At 45.0% G+C, this 19,371-nt stretch overlaps 1 protein-coding gene across 1 annotated transcript in view; it reads left to right on the top strand.

Annotated features, from left to right (window-relative positions):
- The window catches only part of cplane1 (ciliogenesis and planar polarity effector 1), a 286,526-nt gene that overhangs the window by 10,010 nt on the left and 257,145 nt on the right, over positions 1-19,371 (top strand). Inside the window, exons 5-11 of the mRNA XM_059644976.1 lie at positions 1,050-1,156; positions 1,611-1,767; positions 2,487-2,590; positions 2,970-3,152; positions 5,090-5,345; positions 9,397-9,531; positions 17,916-18,658. Coding sequence (XP_059500959.1) covers positions 1,050-1,156; positions 1,611-1,767; positions 2,487-2,590; positions 2,970-3,152; positions 5,090-5,345; positions 9,397-9,531; positions 17,916-18,658 — 1,685 coding nt within the window. The remainder of the gene's footprint in view (positions 1-1,049; positions 1,157-1,610; positions 1,768-2,486; positions 2,591-2,969; positions 3,153-5,089; positions 5,346-9,396; positions 9,532-17,915; positions 18,659-19,371) is intronic.

Here is a 19,371-nt window from a genome sequence, read left to right as displayed (position 1 = left end):
AGAATTACCTCCAATAGCTCCCCCACCACTGAGGTTAGACTGACAAGCCTGTAGTTTCCTGTGTTATCTCTAGTTCCCTTCTTGCATAACGGTACCTGCTGCCCCAGCATCTCTCCTGTGGCCAGAGAGGAATTGAAAATTATTGCCAGTGCCCCTGCTATTTTCCCCCCTTCCCTTACTCAACAGCCTGGGATACATTTCATTCGACCCTGGAAACTTATCTACTTTTAAACTTGCTAGGCCATTCAGAATGTCCCTTCTGTCTTTGTTATTTTTGTTAAAGTATATCACAGTCCTTCTCCCTGATTTTTCTGGCTTTGGCAGCAGTGCACACTGATTCAGAAGTATTTGTGCAGAACCATATCTGTGTCATAGAATCATTCAGCACAGAGGAGGCTCTTTGGGCTATCTAATCTGTACTGCCAATGTTGGACTATATCTGCACTCATCCCACTTTACAGCACTGGGCCCATTACTTTGAATGTTATTACTCTATTATATTGGCACTGGCTTTAATTTATTTCAGTTACTCCCATCTTCCAAATTAAAATATTCTTAAAAATCACGAACCAATTAAAACACCACTTTCCTGAGCTGTCCTTGTTTTGCTTTCTCAATCAGCTGCCCCCTGAAGCTGCAGCTGGTAAACTAGGACCTCCCTTTTCTCTGACTAGTTGAAGCTGAAGAATATCAAACGATAAACCACAAAAAACCTTACAAATTATGCACCAAAAAACAAACAAAGTCTGTAATCATCTGTGCCAGATTACCATCGTGCTTCAAGTTCCCCAAAACACACTAACTCCGGTTGTGTCTTGCTGGGTCGGTGCCTCACTCTCGCTGTAACCTCTCTGCCCCAACGCTTGTGTGAAGCTTATTGAAATGAATGACCTCCCTGTGTTTGTATTTTCTGAATGAGCAGCTACTTCTCTCAGAAATCCTGATGTTTGGTGGAATATTTATGGTTTGTGTCACACCTCATGTTGTAAGTGCAGGCTGACTGCACTCTGACACTGGGCGATGATAGTGCTGCTTCTGTTTGTACGTAGGGGCTGGGGGATTGCTGCTTCTGTTCCTTTGTCTTTACATGTGGAGAGGTCCTGGTGCTGACCACACTGAGAATGAAGTGGTTTGAACAAGTGGAGAAGTGCACAAGGTGAGAGATTTCCTAATGTTCGCAGCCCCGTAAGAAGTATATGTGGATGTGCATGTGTCTGCATGTATGAGTGAATCTTTATATGGATATGTTATTGCACATGTTGGTAAGTTTTTCATTTGTCCGTGTTAATGTGTGCATGTGGTTACAGGTTTGGTGGATGTTACTGTGTATGCGCACGTCTCTCAATGGGTCATTAAGCTATTAGTCAGAGCGTGCGCTCGCCTCCCCTCGGGCACTCCGATCACTTGAGTGTGAACATCTGGCAATCTAAAGTCCGTGCACAAGTGTTCTGGATATGCTTTAGCCGGTATTTGGCAGGCATACACTTGGTATAATGTATGTAGAGTGGAGTTGTGTGTGCCATCCTGTTGCTGTGTGATGTACGTGTAACTCTGCTGGTCTCTGTTTCAGTGGTTGTTGATTAGCTTCACTTTTGCCTCTTTCTTTGCAGTGCCATCCCATTCTGTGCCCAGTGGGTGACACAGACACACTCACTGGGAGCTCTGAGCCCGGTGTGTACTGGGGTGAAATCAAGAGGTGCACTGTTAGCAGCTTTCTCCGGGGACGGCCTGGTGCTTGCAGTCATCATCAATCAGAATGATCCCAAGGTTACTTCCTTATTCTTTCACTGGCTGGTGCTGTAGCTTCTGATTATCACACAATCTTTTCTTAATTAATGCTTTCTCACTTTGCCTCTCTGACCCTCCCCCACCGCCTAGTACTTCATCTTGCCTCCATTTACCCATTTCACCTCTCGTCAAATCTGTCCTGATTCGTGGTTCCCCAGGAAGCTACAGGATGATCCTCCCCTCTCCATGTCACCATCTGACTGGGAAGATGCTACAGCAGCTGCCTTCACCACATTTGCTCTCTTGGACATGGGCGCGTGGATGTGAAATTGCTCTTGAACGATGCACAAACACGTGTGTGTGTGCGCGCGTGCGCGTGTGTACACAAGCATTTCTGCAGTGGGTCCGTCAACAGAGAACTTAAGTGGATCAGGAGAAAAACTTTCTTCTGTAAACATTCCACTGCAGGCGGACACAAACTGGAAAGTGGCCAGGAGTACAGGCCATGCAGTCGATGGGGTCTGAAGTCTAAGGGCTGGTCCTCAGTGTCTAACTATCCATAAATAGCTGCAAGCACTGATCTCCTCTGTGTGTGCATGTGCTAGTTTGCACACGTATGTGGCTGGGTGTGCTTGTGTGAGTATATGTTTGCACATCCATTCTGGCCTCGCTGTGCCTGCTCACCTTTCTGTAGAGCCAAATCTGGATCTTACTGAGTGGCTGCTTACCCAGGGCCTGTTTTCTGTCTTGTTTGTTAGGCTACCCAGGTGCTGTTTGTGAACCCACTGAATGATGTGATGGTGTCAAGCAGCCTGCGAGGCTGTGGCAGTAAAGGGCAGCCTGTGCCAGTCAAGTTTCTCAGGTAGGTCAGCACATCACTCATTGGAATAGGGCCTACTGGGCTCCTGGGCTGACTTCGGAACAGAGGCACTGTTTCAGTTTCGGCACATGGATGCCATAATGTCTATTCATTGGGCTTTTACTGTCATGACTGGTGGCAGGTTTGGCATAGTCTTTATTCACACTCTGTAACTGGGGACCACCAATTCTGCACCTCTCCAAATCCCTTACACCCACGTTAGCCTCTCACTCCCTCACCTAACTCCCACAAACCAGGACGTCACAGCTCCCCTCTCTGAATCTAGAATGTTCCATCTCCAAACTGAGCAGTTGAGATGGTGTGAGCTGACCCAAAATTTCAAGCAATGTTGACAGTGAATTGTTTGCTCTTTGCTTCTCAGATCTTATTGGGTTGGTGCAGTGAGCTGGACACACGATGACCTATTCCTGGCCTGTATGCTGAAACGTGGGGCCTTACTGTTACTGTCCCGTCTTGGCGAGCTGCTGTCCATCACCACATTTGGCTGCTCTGTGGAGTTTGGGCCAGCAGAGTACATCCCACTCCATCCATTAATCACCTACAGGTAAAGCCTGACGCTGCCCCTGGACCAAGTCCCAGTGAAATTTAACCATTTCTTTAAGGGAGCTAGTAACACATAATGCATCAACAATGCAGTGGGATCTCTACACCTGTCCGGTTTTAGCATGAAGCAGCACTGTCTCATCTCAATCACAATGTCAAGAGAAGAATACCCACATCAAGGGCATGAGCACAGACTGCATGCTGCCATTTCCATTGCACTGCTGAGGGAGTGTGGCACTGCCGGAGGGTCAGTGCTGAGGGAGCGCCGCGCTGCTAGAGGGTCAATGCTGAGGCAGCGCCGCACTGTCAGAGAGTGACTGTTGTAGAAGTGCTGCATTGTTGGAGGGTCAGTGCTGAGGGAGCGCCGCACTGCCGGAGAGTCGGTACTGAGGGAGTGCTGCTGTCTCCGTACTCTCTGTTGTTCTGCCCTGGGAGAATTTAATGGGGTCAGTACGGAGGCTGTTTACTCTGTCTCACCCCATGCTGTACCACTCATACAAATGTTTGATTTGGTAGACAGCGTGTTTAACATAGAACAGAGAACATTACAGCACAGTACAGGCCCTTCAGCCCTCGATGTTGTGCCGACCTGTCATACTGATCTGAAGCCCATCTAACCTACACTATTCCATGTACGTCCATATGATTGTCCAATGACGACTTAAATGTACCTAAAGTTGGCAAATCTACTACCGTTGCAGGCAAAGCATTCCATTCCCTTACTACTCTCTGAGTAAAGAAACTACCTCTGACGTCTGTGCTGTATCTTTCACCCCTCAATTTAAAGCTATGCCCCCTCGTGCTCGCTGTCACCATCCTAGGAAAAAGGCTCTCCCTATCCACCTTATCTAACCCTCTGATTATTTTATATGTTTCAATTAAGTCACCTCTCAACCTTCTTCTCTCAAATGAAAACAGCCTCAAGTCCCTCAGCCTTTCCTCATAAGACCTTCCCTCCATACCAGGCAACATCCTAGCAAATCTCCTCTGCACCCTTTCCAAAGCTTCCACACCCTTCTTATAATGCGGTGACCAGAACTGTACGCAATACTCCAAGTGCGGCCGCACCAGAGTTTTGTACAGCTGCAGCATAACCTCTTGGTTCCGGAACTCGATCCCTCTATTAATAAAAGCTAAAACACTGTATGCCTTCTTAACAGCCCTGTCAACCTGGGTGGCAACTTTCAAGGATCTGTGTACATGGACACCAAGATCTCTCTGCTCATCTACACTACCAAGAATCTTACCATTAGCCCTGTACTTTGCCTTCCGGTTACTCCTACCAAAGTGCATCACCTCACACTTGTCTGCATTAAACTCCATTTGCCACCTCTCAGCCCAGCTCTGCAGCTTATCTCTGTCTCTCTGCAACCTACAGCATCCTTCGTCACTATCCCCAACTCCACCAACCCTAGTGTTGTCTGCAAATTTACTAACCCATCCTTCTACGCCCTCATCCAGGTCATTTATAAAAATGACAAACAGCAGTGGACCCAACATCAACCCTTGCGGTACACCACTAGTAACTGGTCTCCAGGATGAACATTTCCCATCAACTACCACCCTCTGTCTTCTTTCAGCAAGCCAATTTCCGATCCGAACTGCTATATCTCCCACAATCCCATTCCTCTGCATTTTGTACAATAGCCTATTGTGGGGAACCTTATCGAACGCCTTGCAGAAATCCATATGCACCACGTCAACCGGTTTACTCTCATCTACCTGTTTGGTCACCTTCTCAAAGAACTCAATAAGGTTTGTGAGGCACAACCTTCCTTTCACAAAACTGTGCTGACTATCCCTAATCAAATTATTCTTTTCTAGATGATTATAAATCCTATCCCTTATAACCTTTTCCAACACTTTACCAACAACTGAGGTAAGGCTCACTGGTCTATAATTACCAGGGGTTTAATTTCATGTTGCAATGTTTTTCAGACCACCTCTGTCCTCGCTTCTAAGCATCGAACGTACAGGAACTGATAGCTCTCCTACCTCTGAAGATGACCCAGTGAGTCAATGGTTTTCTGTGGCAGCCCACCCTCGCTTACCCTACCTCATTGTGTCTGATGGTTACATGTTTACCCTGATGCGTTTTGCAGCGAATTACTCTGCATCATCTGTTTTAAAGACTGTTCTTCTGGAGGTGACTCAAGATCTCAATGATGTGCGACACTCACTAATGAACTCTGAGGTATGGACTTTGTGATAACTTTAAATTATAAGATAACACACAGCAGTGTGTCCCCAAAGTATTGATACAGTTGATTTATGGTTATCTAGAGATAGAGTAAAAAGTATTGTTTTGCATGCTAACCAGGCAAATCATACCTTACATAAGTACATCAGGGTAATAGAACAGAATGCAGAATATAGTGTTGCAGCTACAGAGAATGTGCGGAGAAAGATCAACTTTAATTTATTAGAGGTCTGCTCATAAGTCTGATAACAGCAAAGAAGCTGTTCTTAAATCAGTTGGGACGTGTTTTCAAACTTTTCTGTCTTCTGCCCAACGGAGAGGGTGGAAGAGAGTGTTACCAGGGTGGGAGAGGTCTTTAGGCTGTGGGAGTGCACACAGAGTCAGTGGAAAGAAGGCTGGTTTAAGTGACAGACTGGGCTGTGTTTACCAGTCTCTATAATTTCTTGCAGTCTTGAGCAGAGCAGTTGTCACACCAAGCTGTGATGCGTCTGGATGGAATGCTTTCTGTGGTGCAGATATAAAAATTGGTAAGAGTTATTGTGGACATGCTGAACTTCTTTGGCCTTCTGAGGAAGTAGAGGTGTTGATGTGCTTTCTTGAGTGTAGCAATGGCGTGGATGGACCAGAACAGATTGTTGGTGATGTTTACGCCTGGGAACTTGAAGCTCTCGAACACCTCCACCTCAGCACCACTGACACAGACAGGGGTGTGTCCTCCACTTGGCTTCCTGAAGTCAGTGACCAGCTCCTTCGTTTTGCTGACATTGAGGGAGAGATTGTTGTCTTTACACCATGCCACTAAACTCTCTTTCTCTTCCTGTACTCTGTCTTGTTGTTCACGGAATCATAGAATCCCTACTGTGTGGAAACAGACAGGCCATTCGGCCCAGCAAGTAGACATCACCCTTCCAAAGAGCATCTCACCCAGACCCATCCCCCTATCCTTTCCCTGTAACTTTGCATTTCCCATGTCTAATTCACCTAACTTACACGCCTCTGGATGCTATGGGCAATTTAGCATGGCCAATCCACCTACCCTGCACATCTTTGGACTGTGGGAGGAAACTGGAGTACCTGGAGGAAACCCACACAGACACAGGGAGAATGTGCAAACTCCACACAGACAGTTACCCGAGGGTGGAATTGAATTCTGGTCCCTGGTGCTGTGAGACAGTAGTGCTAACCGCTGAGCCGTAGATCTGACCTACTGTGGTATCTTCAAATTTGTAAATGGAATTAGGTTGAATTTGGTGATATTGTCATGAGTGCCTGAGGAGTACAGTAAAGGGCTGAATATGCAGACTTACATAGTACTGGTGTTGTGCATCATTCTGGAATGGGTGTTATTGCTTATCCTTATCCATTGTATTCTTTATTTTCTTATTAGTTTTACTTTCTGTATTCATTCGTTGGTCGTGCATGTTGCTGGCTGGTCAGCGTATATTGCACTTTATTGTGATTAATATTGTCATGTCCTGGAGAAGGTGTTGGTGAGGTGTTGTCTTGTATTGCTGTAGTCCACGTGCCGTAGGTAGGCCCACAGTGCCCTTACAGAGAGAATTCTAGGATTTTGATCCAGCAACAGTGAAGCAATAGTGATGTATTTCCAAGTCAGGATGGTGAATGCTTGCAGGGGAACTTGAAGATGACCATATTCCCATTTATCAACTACCCTTATTCTCTGACAGGAAGCCAGGCATGAAGTAACCATTCTAGAATTCTGTGATGGAATTTAGTGCTCTAAACAAGGTCTTTCCAATCCTCTCGAGGTAAAGTACAGTGTTCCCTTCACTGTTGTGATGATTTTGCATTCATGGATACTGAGATCTGCTTTCGGCTGCACCACCATTTGGAAAATGTCTGAATTTTTGTTTCTCCAAACCAAGTGACAAAGAGATCATGCCCTGAAGCCTTTATCTGTTCTTTGTCCAGGTCCTTATATCATATGGTGAAAAAATGAGATCCAGTGTAGATTCCTTGGATACATCAGTTGCTACAATTCGCCTATCATAGACCAGGCCTTTGTCTTGATTCTGTGTTTCCTTTCTCCCATGCTGAAGGTTCATGTATTATAGAAGGTTCATGTAATTTCATGCACTTTGAGTTGTATTCTTGTCTAGAGCCTTATCTGATGGCTTTTGGAAAGTCATACTGAAATAACCTTGGGGACTCCCTATCTGGCATGCTAGTGAGCAGCTTGAGAAATGTCCAAAACAAAAACAGAAATTGCTGGGAAAGCTCAGCAGGTTTGGCAGCATCTGTGGAGAAACATCAAAGTTAATTTTTTGGGTTGAGTCACCCTTCACAATGGTAGCTAGGAAATTGTTGGCTTATATGCAGAAGATAAGGTGAGGGAAGGGGGTAAGGAGTAAATGATAGGTGGGGGTAGAGCCCAAAGAGAGAGAACAGTAGTTGGACAGACAAAGGAGTAGATGCTGATCTGGCTAGGAGGGTGAGTAGCTGTTAATCGGGACCAATTGTGGCTGATAATGGGTGGTTGTAATATGTGTTAACAAGGCCTAATGTTTGGAGGTTGGGATAAGGACATTGGAGAGCTCAAGCTCTGAAGTTATTGAACTCGGTATTGAGTTGGGAAGGCTGCAGGGTCCTCAAGTAGAAAATGAGGTGCTGTTCTTCGAGCTTGTGTTGAGCTTTGTTGGAGCACTGCAGCAAGCCTGAGGCAAAGATGTTAGCCAAGGAACACGGTGGTGTGTTGAAATGGCAGGCAACTGGAAGCTCTGAGTCTTTGTTGAGGACAAAACATAGATGTTCTGTGAAGCGGTCACCCAGTCTTGACTTTGTTTCCCCGAAGTGGAGTAGACCACAATCTTGACCACAGACCATAGAACGGTACAACATAGGCCCTTCAGCCCACGGTGTGTCAAACTTTTACCCTAAACCTAAGGTCAATATACCTCCACCCCTACCTTACACTATCATCTACATGCCTATCAAATAGCCACTTAAATGCCCCTAATGAGGCAGACTCCACTGCCCTCTTGGGCAAAGCATTCCACACCCCGACCACCCTCTGAGTAAAGAACTGACCGTTGCCGTCTCCCCTATATCGACCTCCACTCACTTCACAACTATGCCCCCTCGTAATAGATACCTCCACCCCGGAAAAAGTCTCTGGCTGACCACTCTATCTATACCTCTGATCATTTTTTATACCTCTATCAAGTCACCTCTCATCCTTTGTTGTTCTAAAGATCCAAGCCCTAGCATGCTCAACTTTTCCTCATAAGAATTTCCCTCCATTCCAGGCAACATCCTGGTAAATGTCCTCTGCACTTTTTCCAATGCTTTCACATCTTTCCTGTAATGAGGCGACCAGAACTGGACACAATACTCCAGATGTGGCCAAACCAGGCTTTTGTACAGCTGGAGCATAACTTCACAGCTCTTGAACTCGATCTGTCTATTAATGAAAGCTAACACACCATACGCCTTCTTAACAACTCTATCCATCTGGGTGGCAGCTCTCAGGGCACTGTGAACATGAACGCCAAGATCCCTCTGCTCCTCCGCACTGCCAAGAACCTTTCCATTAACCCTGTATTCTGCTTTCAAGTTCTTCCTTCCAAAATGAATCACCTCACACTTTTCAGGATTAAACTCCATCTGCCACTTCTCAGCCCAGCTCTGCATCCTATCAATGTCCCTTTGTAACCTAGAACAGCCCTCCACGCTGTCCAGTCTAGCAGTAGACTAGATTGCATGAGGTACAGGTAAAGCGCTGCTTCACTTGGAAGGTGTGTTTGGGCGCCAGGATACTGAGGAGAAGGTAAATGGGCGAATGTTAGACCTTCTGTGGTTGTAGAATAAGGCTGTTAGGGGTGTTGGGAGTGAAGGAAGAGTGGACCAGGGTGTCCTGGAGGGAACGGTCCCTGCAGAAGGCTGACAAGGGAGGAGAGGTATGTGTTTGGTGGTAGCATCTCTCTGGGGGTGGTGGAAATAGTGGCTAATGACCCTTGCGTTATTCATTAGGAATAACCTGCCTGTGATTAATACATGCTTCCTCTGTGGTGCAATCTGTTTACAGCATAAATATGTGAACTACTGCTTACAGCCCATGTCATCCCTAAAAGGAAGTTTCCTGCAGGAATGGGAAATGCAAGGGCCTGGATCGTGGATGTCCCCATCATTCTTGCAGGATGAGACAGCAGCATGTGGTCAGGTACAGCTTTCACTAACATACATTTAGTTTTCAGAGGCAAATGTTTCACTGCGTGTTAACCATGTTAAAATAACTTTCCAGAGGTTGAATAGGCTTTAGTGCGTGCCTCCTGCTCCTTGTCCCTCAAGGGAACCAGTGGTTCCAATGCCTCAGCATGAGTTCTGCAGAGTTGTAGTTTACTCTTGCCTCATGAATGATGGTATCTGCGAGTTCATGTGACTCTGGAGAGGGAGAGGTGCATTGTCAACACCACTTCCCTCGAATAAGAGGTGAGAATGAGCCCTGATGTCATTCTCACATCGCTCTGCTGTTTACTCACAAACTTGGGCTGAATAACCAACCACTACTCCTCTGTCTTATGGATTTAACCCCTTATTCTCAAGGTGTTAACTGATTCTAGAATAACCATTCTCTTGCAGCAAGCTGTGTACTTTCACACTTCGCTACAGCTAGCTGAAATCTACTTGTTGATTGCTTTTCCACCTTTTAGCCAGTGAAACATATGCTCATTGTTTGCCCAAACTATGTTTTCCTATTGTGCCTTTTCTCACACACACAATACATCATCAAGGCTGAGATAGACAGAGCTTTCATCAGTGACGTTTACAGCGAAAAGCGAGGAAATCAGGGTTGAGGATCATCAGATCAGCCATGATCTCATCCAAAAGTAAGGCAGAGCTAATGGGCTGAATGGCCTGCTTCTGCTCCTATGTCTTATGGACTTAACAAATAGGATTGAAATATACTTCATGGTAAGCATTATCAAATTGTACCAGAAAAGCCTCTGAGCCTCGGTAAAGAGCTGCACTTGTCCTTCTCAAACAAAACAGAAACTGCTGGAAAACCTCAGCAGGTCTGGCAGTATCTATGGAGAGAAATCAGAGTTAATGTTTTGGTTCCCATGACCGATCCTCAGAACTGAAACTTTTCTTCCACTGATCTGTGATATTCTGCATCTTCAGTTGGGTTGGACATGCAGAGTTGGGGATCACCTGGATCCTGGCCTCATTTCCGAGCTCTTGATGTTTTATTATGCTGGAGGAGGACTCTCCAGGCTTTCCAGTGGTAAGGATTTAGTGTGGAGGGTTTTGAAAGAAGTGGGGCAAGACAGCTGAAGGCACCAGAGCGACAGGCCTGCAGTACCTGCCAATGATACCACATCTCTTCTTATGGGTCTGTATGATAATTTCAAAAGACCACTTCCCAATTTGTCCATTGCCGGGCACTATGGCCCAAGGCAGTGCTTCCCTCAAGCTCATTCCCATTTACTTTATTGTTTCCTCCCACAATGAACAGACGGCATTAAATAGTGGCACCCAACATTCACCACCTCCAGTGGGCAGACAGCATTGAGTGGAGCACCTGATTGAGCAGAACAGAGTAGAAAGGGTCAAGAAAGGTGAAGCCTGCTGAGAGATAAAAATCTTCATTTCTGTCTTAAATGTGTGATCTCTTATTCTGAGATGATGCTCTTGGTCCTAGACAGTCCTACAAGGGGACACAATCTTTCTGTATGTACCCTGTCAAGCCCCCTTAGAGTCTTGTATATTTCAAGAACGCAATTTCTGATTTTACAGTCCCCTCATAGCTGCTGTCAGCCAACCTTTTCTGGACTGCCTCCAATGCCAGTACACCTTTCTTTTATATGAGGTCCAGAACTGCACACAGTATTCCATCTGTGGTCTGACGAGTGCCTTGTATGGTTGAGCAAGAATATCCTATTTTTCAACCCTATTCCCTTTTGGGTAACGGCCAACATTCAGTATATCATCCCTATTACCAGCTGAACTTCGATGTTAGCTATTTTTGATTCATGCATCAGTATTCCCAAATCCCTCTGTTACGTAGTCTTTCTGAAGTGTTTAAATAATATTCACTTCCTCTACTCTTCCTGTCAAAATTCATAACATTTCTCCACGTTTTATTCCATCTGTCAAGCATTTGCCCACTTGATTTATCTGTCTAGATCCCTCGGACCCGCAGACATTTTCCAGCATTTTTTTTGTTTCAGACCTCCAGTATTTGCAGTTCTTTGTCTTATTCACAAGATTAATGAGCTATTTTATATGAGTGTTAATTAGTTTGGTCATACAGAATTTGAGAATTGCTAAAAACAAAGAGCACATTTGTTTGAAACTTTTCATAGAACAAAGAAAATTACAGCACAGGAACAGGCCCTTTGGCCCTCCAAGCCTGCGCCGATAGAGATCCTCTGTCTAAATCTGTCATCTGTTTTCTGAAGGTCTGTATCCCTTTGCTCCCTGCCCATCCATGTACCTGTCCAGATACGTCTTAAAAGACACTATCGTGTCTGCGTCTACCACCTCCGCTGGCAACATGTTCCAGGCACCCGCCACCCTCTGCGTAAAGAAATTTCCATGCATATCTCCCCTAAACTTCCCTCCTCTCACTTTGAACTCATGACCCCTAGTAATTGAGTCCCCCACTCTGGGGGGGGCGGGGGGGCGGGGGGCGGGGAAAGCTTCTTGCTATCCACCCTGTCTATACGCTTGATAATTTTGTTGACCTCAATCAGGTCCCCCCTCAATCTCCATCTTTCTAATGAAAATAATCCTAATCCACTCAACCTTTCTTCATAGTGAGCGCCCTCCATACCAGGCAACATCCTGGTGAACCTCCTCTGCACCGTCTCCAAAGCATCTAAATCTGATGGTTTTGACAACCTCAGACCAATGCTATTGTAAGAAAATTAATGTGTCATTAAAGATCTCCACGGAGAGGGTTTTTGAAAATCGGTGTAAGAGTGAACCACCATTTGAGAAATAAACATCTAGCTCTTATAAGAAATTGCCGAGCTTCCTAAGAAAGCACCATGTATCCATAAAAGATACCATGGCACTTCTAGGTAAGAATCCTCTCGGAAGACTTCACAGAAAACATCCCTGACAGCTGGACCAGTGGAAGAAAGGCATTTATGACATGAGAACAGCAGAAGAACTACAGCGTGTAGACTTTTTAGTATTTTTTTCAATAATCATTAACAGGATAAGGGTGCAGCTGGCTAGGCAGCATTTATTGTCCATCCCTAATTGCCCAGAGGGCAGTTCAGAGTCAGTCACTATGCTGTGGGTCTGGAGTCACATGTGGACCAGACCAGGTAAGGATGGCAGTTTCCTTCCTTAAAGGACATTAGTGAACCAGATGGATTTCCCCTACAATCGACAATGGATTCATGGTCATCATTAGATTCTTAATTCCAGATATTTTTATTGAATTCAAATTTCACCGTCTGCTGTGGCAGGATTCGAACCCAAGTCCCCAGAATGTTATCTGGGTCTCTGGATTAATAGTTCAGCGATAATACCACTTGGCCATCACCTCTTCTAATAAATTCACTGTTAGGGTTAAGTCAATAAATTGTTAATTATTACTTATAAAGTGAATATCAGGGATCTTCTTTCATTTAACCCCCCCCCTTCTCTAAAACAGTTTAACAGATTAGGTGAGGTGAGATGAGCTTCTCTGGGTGTTTCAGGTTTAATTATTAGAAGGGGATCTTTACTCCTGCTGTAACAGCTCGGGGGCTTGTGTTTCAATTATCAGAGGGGTTTGACCTCTTCTTCCTAACACAGTCAGTGTCGATCAATTTTCTGTTCCATTCATTGCGGACCTGTTCAGTAGAATGGCTAGGGGAAAGAAATATTCAAAAATGGATCTGTTGCAGGCTTACTTACAGATGGAGGTTGTGAAGGAATCCCAGCTGTTGCTGACCATAATAACATGTAGGGTACTGTTCTGCTACAATCAACTTCCTTTTGACATCATGTCAGTGCTAGTTCTATTGCTGAGGGCCATGAATCAAAGTTTGAGTGTGCTGCCTAGTGCCCCATGTTATCTGGATGATATTTTGGTTATTGGAGCATTTGAAAAACATAGAAGAAATCCTAAAAAGGTTGCAGGAACACAGCCTACAAGTCAAAAGGGAGAAATACGAGTTTTTGAAAGACTCCACAGCGTATTGGGCTATGTAATCAATGGCAAGGGACTATACAAGGTGTCCGAAAGATGGAGGCTTTCATGAGGGCACCTAGATCAGAGAATGTGTCTGAAATGAGATTGTTCTTGGGACTCATAAATGTCTACAGCAAGTACATGTCGGATCTGGCAATCGTGCTAAAACCCCTGCGTTGGTTGCTGGAAGAATGGTCGCTGTAGAAATGGATCCAGGAATATGAGCTGGCTTACTGGGAGTGAAGCAAGCCCTAAAAATGTGGGAAGTTTTCACTCATTTTGACCCCAAGTTGCCACTACAGTTGACATGTGACACCTCGCCTAATGGGAATGGCACTGTACTGCCACACAACTTAACGGAATGGAGGGGAAAGGTCCATTGCATCCAGGTCACTAATGGAGATAGGAGAAGGATGTCCAATTAGAAAAGGGGATTGTGTTTGATGTTAAGAAATTCATCCATTTCTCTTTACGGCACACATTTTGTGCTGCAGTCAGATCACAGGTCACTAACTCCCAGCTATGGCCCATTTACAGGGATAACATCAATAGCAGCAGCTTACCTGCAGAGAAGGGCACCATCTCTGCCAGCCTACTCATGTGAAATTGGATACTGACAATTGGAGAAGCCTGGCAATGCAGAGTCTCTCAAGGTTACCACTACCAGGAAATAAGGATGTTCCCAACTGGAACTTGAAAAATTATGTACTTTCCCAGGAAGACAAGGTCGCAAGTTTCAGGTGCAGAACACTACCTGCAGTGACCCAGAGTTTGGCCAAGTGGTGGATTTAGGACTAAGAGGGAGGACCTGTCATGGAAACCACCCAGAATTACGCCCTTACCTGCCCAGGAGGTGGGAGCTGTTCGTATCGAATGGGATTTTAATGTGTTGTTATTCCTCCCCTATTCAGAGGAAAGGTGCTGGAACAAAGGCACCAAGGGTACTACAGCATGGTGTGAATGAAGGAAATAGCCTGCAGCTATTTTTGGTGGCTGAATGTGGACTTTCAGATTGAGAAAGTGGGGTCATGAGAATCATGCACATGATAAAGTGACATCACTATCAGCCCTTTACCCAATGGAAATGACCTCAAACACCGTGGAAGCAAATTTACATCACTTTTGTGGGGCTGGCAGAGGGACAAGTGCTACCAGTGACCCAAAACACCAGCCTTCCTGCTCGTCTGATGCTGCTTGGCCTGCTGTGTTCATACAGCTCTACACCTTGTTATATCAGTGATCATGGATGCCCATTCTAGAGTGGCCCAGAATTAAACTCCTGGGGAAAATGGAACCCATTAGTGGTGGTTGCTTTTACAGGGCCATTGTCATATATGATGCAGACGAGGGATGAATTGATCTGGAGGAGACATGTGGTCTAGCTGGTCACTGCACCTCATTAACAGGGAGCTGGCCCAGATGGAAACAGGAATGTCGACTGAGCCATAGCTGGTCATACTCGGGGATAAGGTAACAACAGCCAATCGGAGAGAGACATACCTGCAGAATAACAGGAATACCAGAAGCAGGAGGCTGTACAAAAAAAAAGGTTCTTGAGATGAACATACAGTTTTCAAGGAATCATGATGCCCCTTAGAGACTGATCATGTCAATGTAAACTACGGAAGGGTTGTCTTCATTTTGTAAATTTTCCTAATGGTGTACAAATGTTAGCTACAATGCCCGTACAATAGTTGTCGTTGTATGTACATATATTGTTAAAGGAGTACTGAAATAAAGGGGAAGGGGAAGGGCTATCTGCCTCACTACTTACCACCCCACCAATTTTTTTCCATCTGCAAATTTACTCCTACATTCAAGTCTATATCAGTTATGTAAACCACAAATAGCAAGGGCCCTGTCACTATGCCCTGTGAGACCCCACTGGACACGGATTTCCAGTCACACATACACCCTTCAAAAAACACCCTCTGCTTCCTGTCACTGCTAATTCTGGATCCAATTTGCCAAATTTCCTTGCATGCCATGGGTTCTTATCTTCAGTATCAGCGTCCTGTCTGGGATCTTCTCAAAAGCCTTGCTGAAGTCCAGGTAGACTACTTAAATACATTGCCCTCATCATACGCACCTCGTCAAGGTTGCATCTCTTGATTAAACATTTGAGATGTTCTGTCCTTGAGTATTCTGAAGTAGTTTGGACACTTTTCAGGACCTAGAATGATTGCCTTTGGACATAAAAGAACAAAGAACAAAGGGTAATATAGCACAGGAACAGGCCCTTTGGCCCACCAAGGCTATGTCAACACATGATGCCTTTCTAAACTGAAAACCTTTTGCCTCTTTGTGGTCCCTATCATTTTGTTCTCTGGCAATTCATGTATTTGCCAGGATGCTGCTTAAACACTGCTGCTGTATCTGCTTCTACCAGGAGTGCATTCCAGACACTTAGAATCATAGAATCCTTACAGTGAAGGGAGAGGCCATTTAGCCCAATGAGTCTACACTGACCCTCTGCAGAGCATCCTATCCTATCCCTGTCACCCTGTATTTATTGCAGCTAATCCCTCCTGTCTACACCTCTCTAGACAGTATGGGATAGTTTTTAGCATAGCCAATCCACCTAACCTGCAAATCTTTGGACTGTGGGTGGAAGCCAGAACACCTGGAGGAAACCCACATAGACACGGGGAGAATGCCTGTGTGGAATTAGCACAGTCGCCCAAGACTGGAATTGAACCCAGGTCCCTGGCACTGTGAAGTAGCAGTGCGAACCGCTGCCTCACTCATCAGCATCTGCGTTTTAAAAAAAAAACTTACCTCTGACATCTACTTTAAACTTACCCCTTTAACTTTAAATCTGTGCCCCCTGGTGATTGGCATTCTAGCCTGGGAAAAAGACTCTGGGTATCCATTCTGTCCATGTCTTATAATTTTGTAAACTTCTATAAGGTCACCTCATTCTGTGATGTTTAAGTGAAAATAAACTAAGTTTCCAATCTGTCTTCATAGCTAATCCCCTCCAAACCAGGCAACATTCTGTTAAACCATTTCTGTTTGCTGCACCCTCTCCAAAACCTCGCAATCCTTCTGGTAGTTTGGCAACCAGAACTGTACACATGTTCCAAATCTGGCCTAACTAAAGTTCTGTACGACTGCAACAAGACTAGCCAATTTTTATATTTTCCTCCCTCAGCAATGAAAGCAAGCATGCCATTTGCCTTCTTGACCACCTTATGTACTTGTGTTGACACTTTCAGGGCGCTGTGTGCCTAGATCCCTCCGTATGTTGTTGCTTACTAAGAGTTCTGCCATTTACTGTATACTTCCCTCCTACATTAGATCTCCCAAAATGCATCACCTCGTATTAGGAGAGTTAATCTGATCTGGGAATCCATTGGCCCGCAATATGGCTTTGAAAATGCTTTCTTTCAGACTCATGTGAACAAAAGGCTACAGCAATAGGAGAAGCTAACTGCTTCATGCTGCTTCTTTGAGGTAGCAGCTTGAGGGTGTTTGCCCCTAACAGAATGCTGCTGTCAAACCCCAAGTCTGTCCTGCAAGTAACAGAAATGAGTAATGTGGTATGTGAGTTTGTGTTGTTATGATGCCAGGTATGTAACTCACCCACCCCAAAGATGGGTAGACCAGATCAAACGACATATCCCTTCAAGTGTTTGTAGCAAGCAAGGTACCGATCATACCTAACCAGTTCAACACAAGTAGTGATTCTGCAATTTGACAGCATTTGCTGGATAATATTGAAAGTGTGAAGAATAATGCAGCAAATCAATTTAGAATAGTCAGTTGGGCTCTCAGTGAGCTCACTTTTATGTCCTGGAATCTGCATGTGTTAATGCTGAGGGCCCTGTTCTTAGAAGGCAGAAAGAAAACATACATGCTCTTCAACCATTTGAACTCTGCAAAATAAGAGACAATTGGGGAATACTCTAACAATCTGTATCAACCTGCTTGGTTTAAAATTTAAAGCATGCCTGGCAGTAAAGTGTTGGTCATCATAAATTGTCGTGTTCTCCATAGCATTGCCCCCAATTAGAATCCATAGCCAGTTCTTGCTTTTTCCAGTAACAGGACTGTGCTGTTGTGCAGTATAACTGTGGTTCCCCCCCTTGTATTGGTATTATGAACTGTCCTGATGAGTGCATTAAAATAGCTTAAATAAAATGTGTGGAGAATTTGCTAACCTTCCCGTGCTACAGTTAAAACTTTAGTGACCTCAGGGACAGGCATCTTCTCTTAATGTCTTAGCCAAAGGTCAGCACCTTTTACTTTGTATTGCAGTGGCGTCCCAGTCTAGACAATGGATCTGGATATCCAGGTGAGGGGCTAATGAGAGATTCCTACCCAAATCCTGCCTCTATTTTATCCTTGCAGATCCTGCCAGTTGCTGGATTCCTGTCCTTGTTGTGGTTTGATACTTTTTCATTTTCCAGGTTGACGAAGATGATGATTCTGATGATGATGCTCCATGCCTTCCTGATTACTCCAGATTCCAGGACTGTAACCCCAATGCCATGGAGCAGGGCCACCTGGAGTTTGCCTCCATGTTCGACACACTCCATGCCAAGCAGGCAGGTCAAGAAGATCATCTTGAGGCTAAATTCAGACAGATGCAGAACAACCTTTTGGCAGCCTGGAGTATGCTTGTTTCTGTGAAGGAGATAGAAGGCAGTGATCAGCTGCTTCAATACACAGTTCAGGCCTTGCTGCAGTTTGCCTGCCTTCTTCCATTTGCCCCAGCCACACTCCCGAGCTCATCTCTAAAGGGAAGGAACAAGCTGGTGAAGAAAGTCTTGAAGAAAAGCCCAGGGATATACAGGACATTTCAGCTCCTGCAGTATTGTTTGACTGTCTTGTGCTGGGATTGGGTGCACAAGCAATCGCTACCGCACGCTGTGAGACTCACGGCAGACATTGTAAAGTTAATGCTGTCTCAAAAGCTGGGGTCAACTTCAATCTCTCACTCACTCCTTGGCAGTCTCATGGTACTTAAATTAACATCTATACATCTGGATGCAGTGTACTCCGTTCACCCTCAGGAATTCATGGGTCTCACGTGGAGCATTGTTTCGGATTCTCTCCAAGCATCAGTATATCCCAAGGAGAAGTGCTCTCGCTTAACCATAGTTGAGCTACCCTCCCAAACAGTACAAACCAGCCAGCGACCATCACACAGGTAGGGACAAGATCCACTTAACAATACCACAATTGTTACACAAGATTTCACAGGGTTTGGGGTGGGAACAGAAGTACATATTGAGATAGAGGATTGACCACTTGTTGGAATGGGCTCAATAGTCAATGGCCTACTTCAGCTTCTATTTTCTATGTTTTTATCTTCACATCTAAACAGTGCACATTAATCACTGTAGACTGCCCTCCAACAGGAACAGTGCTCAATAATCACTATAGTCCATCCTCACACACAGGAACAGTGCACATTAATCACTATAGTCCATCCTCACACACAGGAACAATGCACATTAATCACTATAGTCCATCCTCACACACAGGATCAGTGCACATTAATCACTATAGTCCACCCTCACACACAGGAACAGTGCTCATTAATCACTATAGACCGCCCTCACACACAGGAACAGTGCACATTAATCACTATAGTCCATCCTCACACACAGGAACAGTGCACATTAATCACTATAGACCGCCCTCACACACAGGAACAGTGCACATTAATCACTATAGTCCATCCTCACACACAGGAACAGTGCACATTAATCACTATAGTCCATCCTCACACACAGGAACAGTGCACATTAATCACTATAGTCCACCCTCACACACAGGAACAATGCACATTAATCACTATAGACCATCCTCACACACAGGAACAGTGCACATTAATCACTATAGACCATCCTCACACAC

This window comes from Stegostoma tigrinum, chromosome 3 (genome assembly GCF_030684315.1).
Source record: "Stegostoma tigrinum isolate sSteTig4 chromosome 3, sSteTig4.hap1, whole genome shotgun sequence".
NCBI classification, from domain to species: domain Eukaryota; kingdom Metazoa; phylum Chordata; class Chondrichthyes; order Orectolobiformes; family Stegostomatidae; genus Stegostoma; species Stegostoma tigrinum.
Note: the sequence above shows the minus strand (reverse complement) of the source record. Positions and strands in the feature narration are given on the sequence as shown.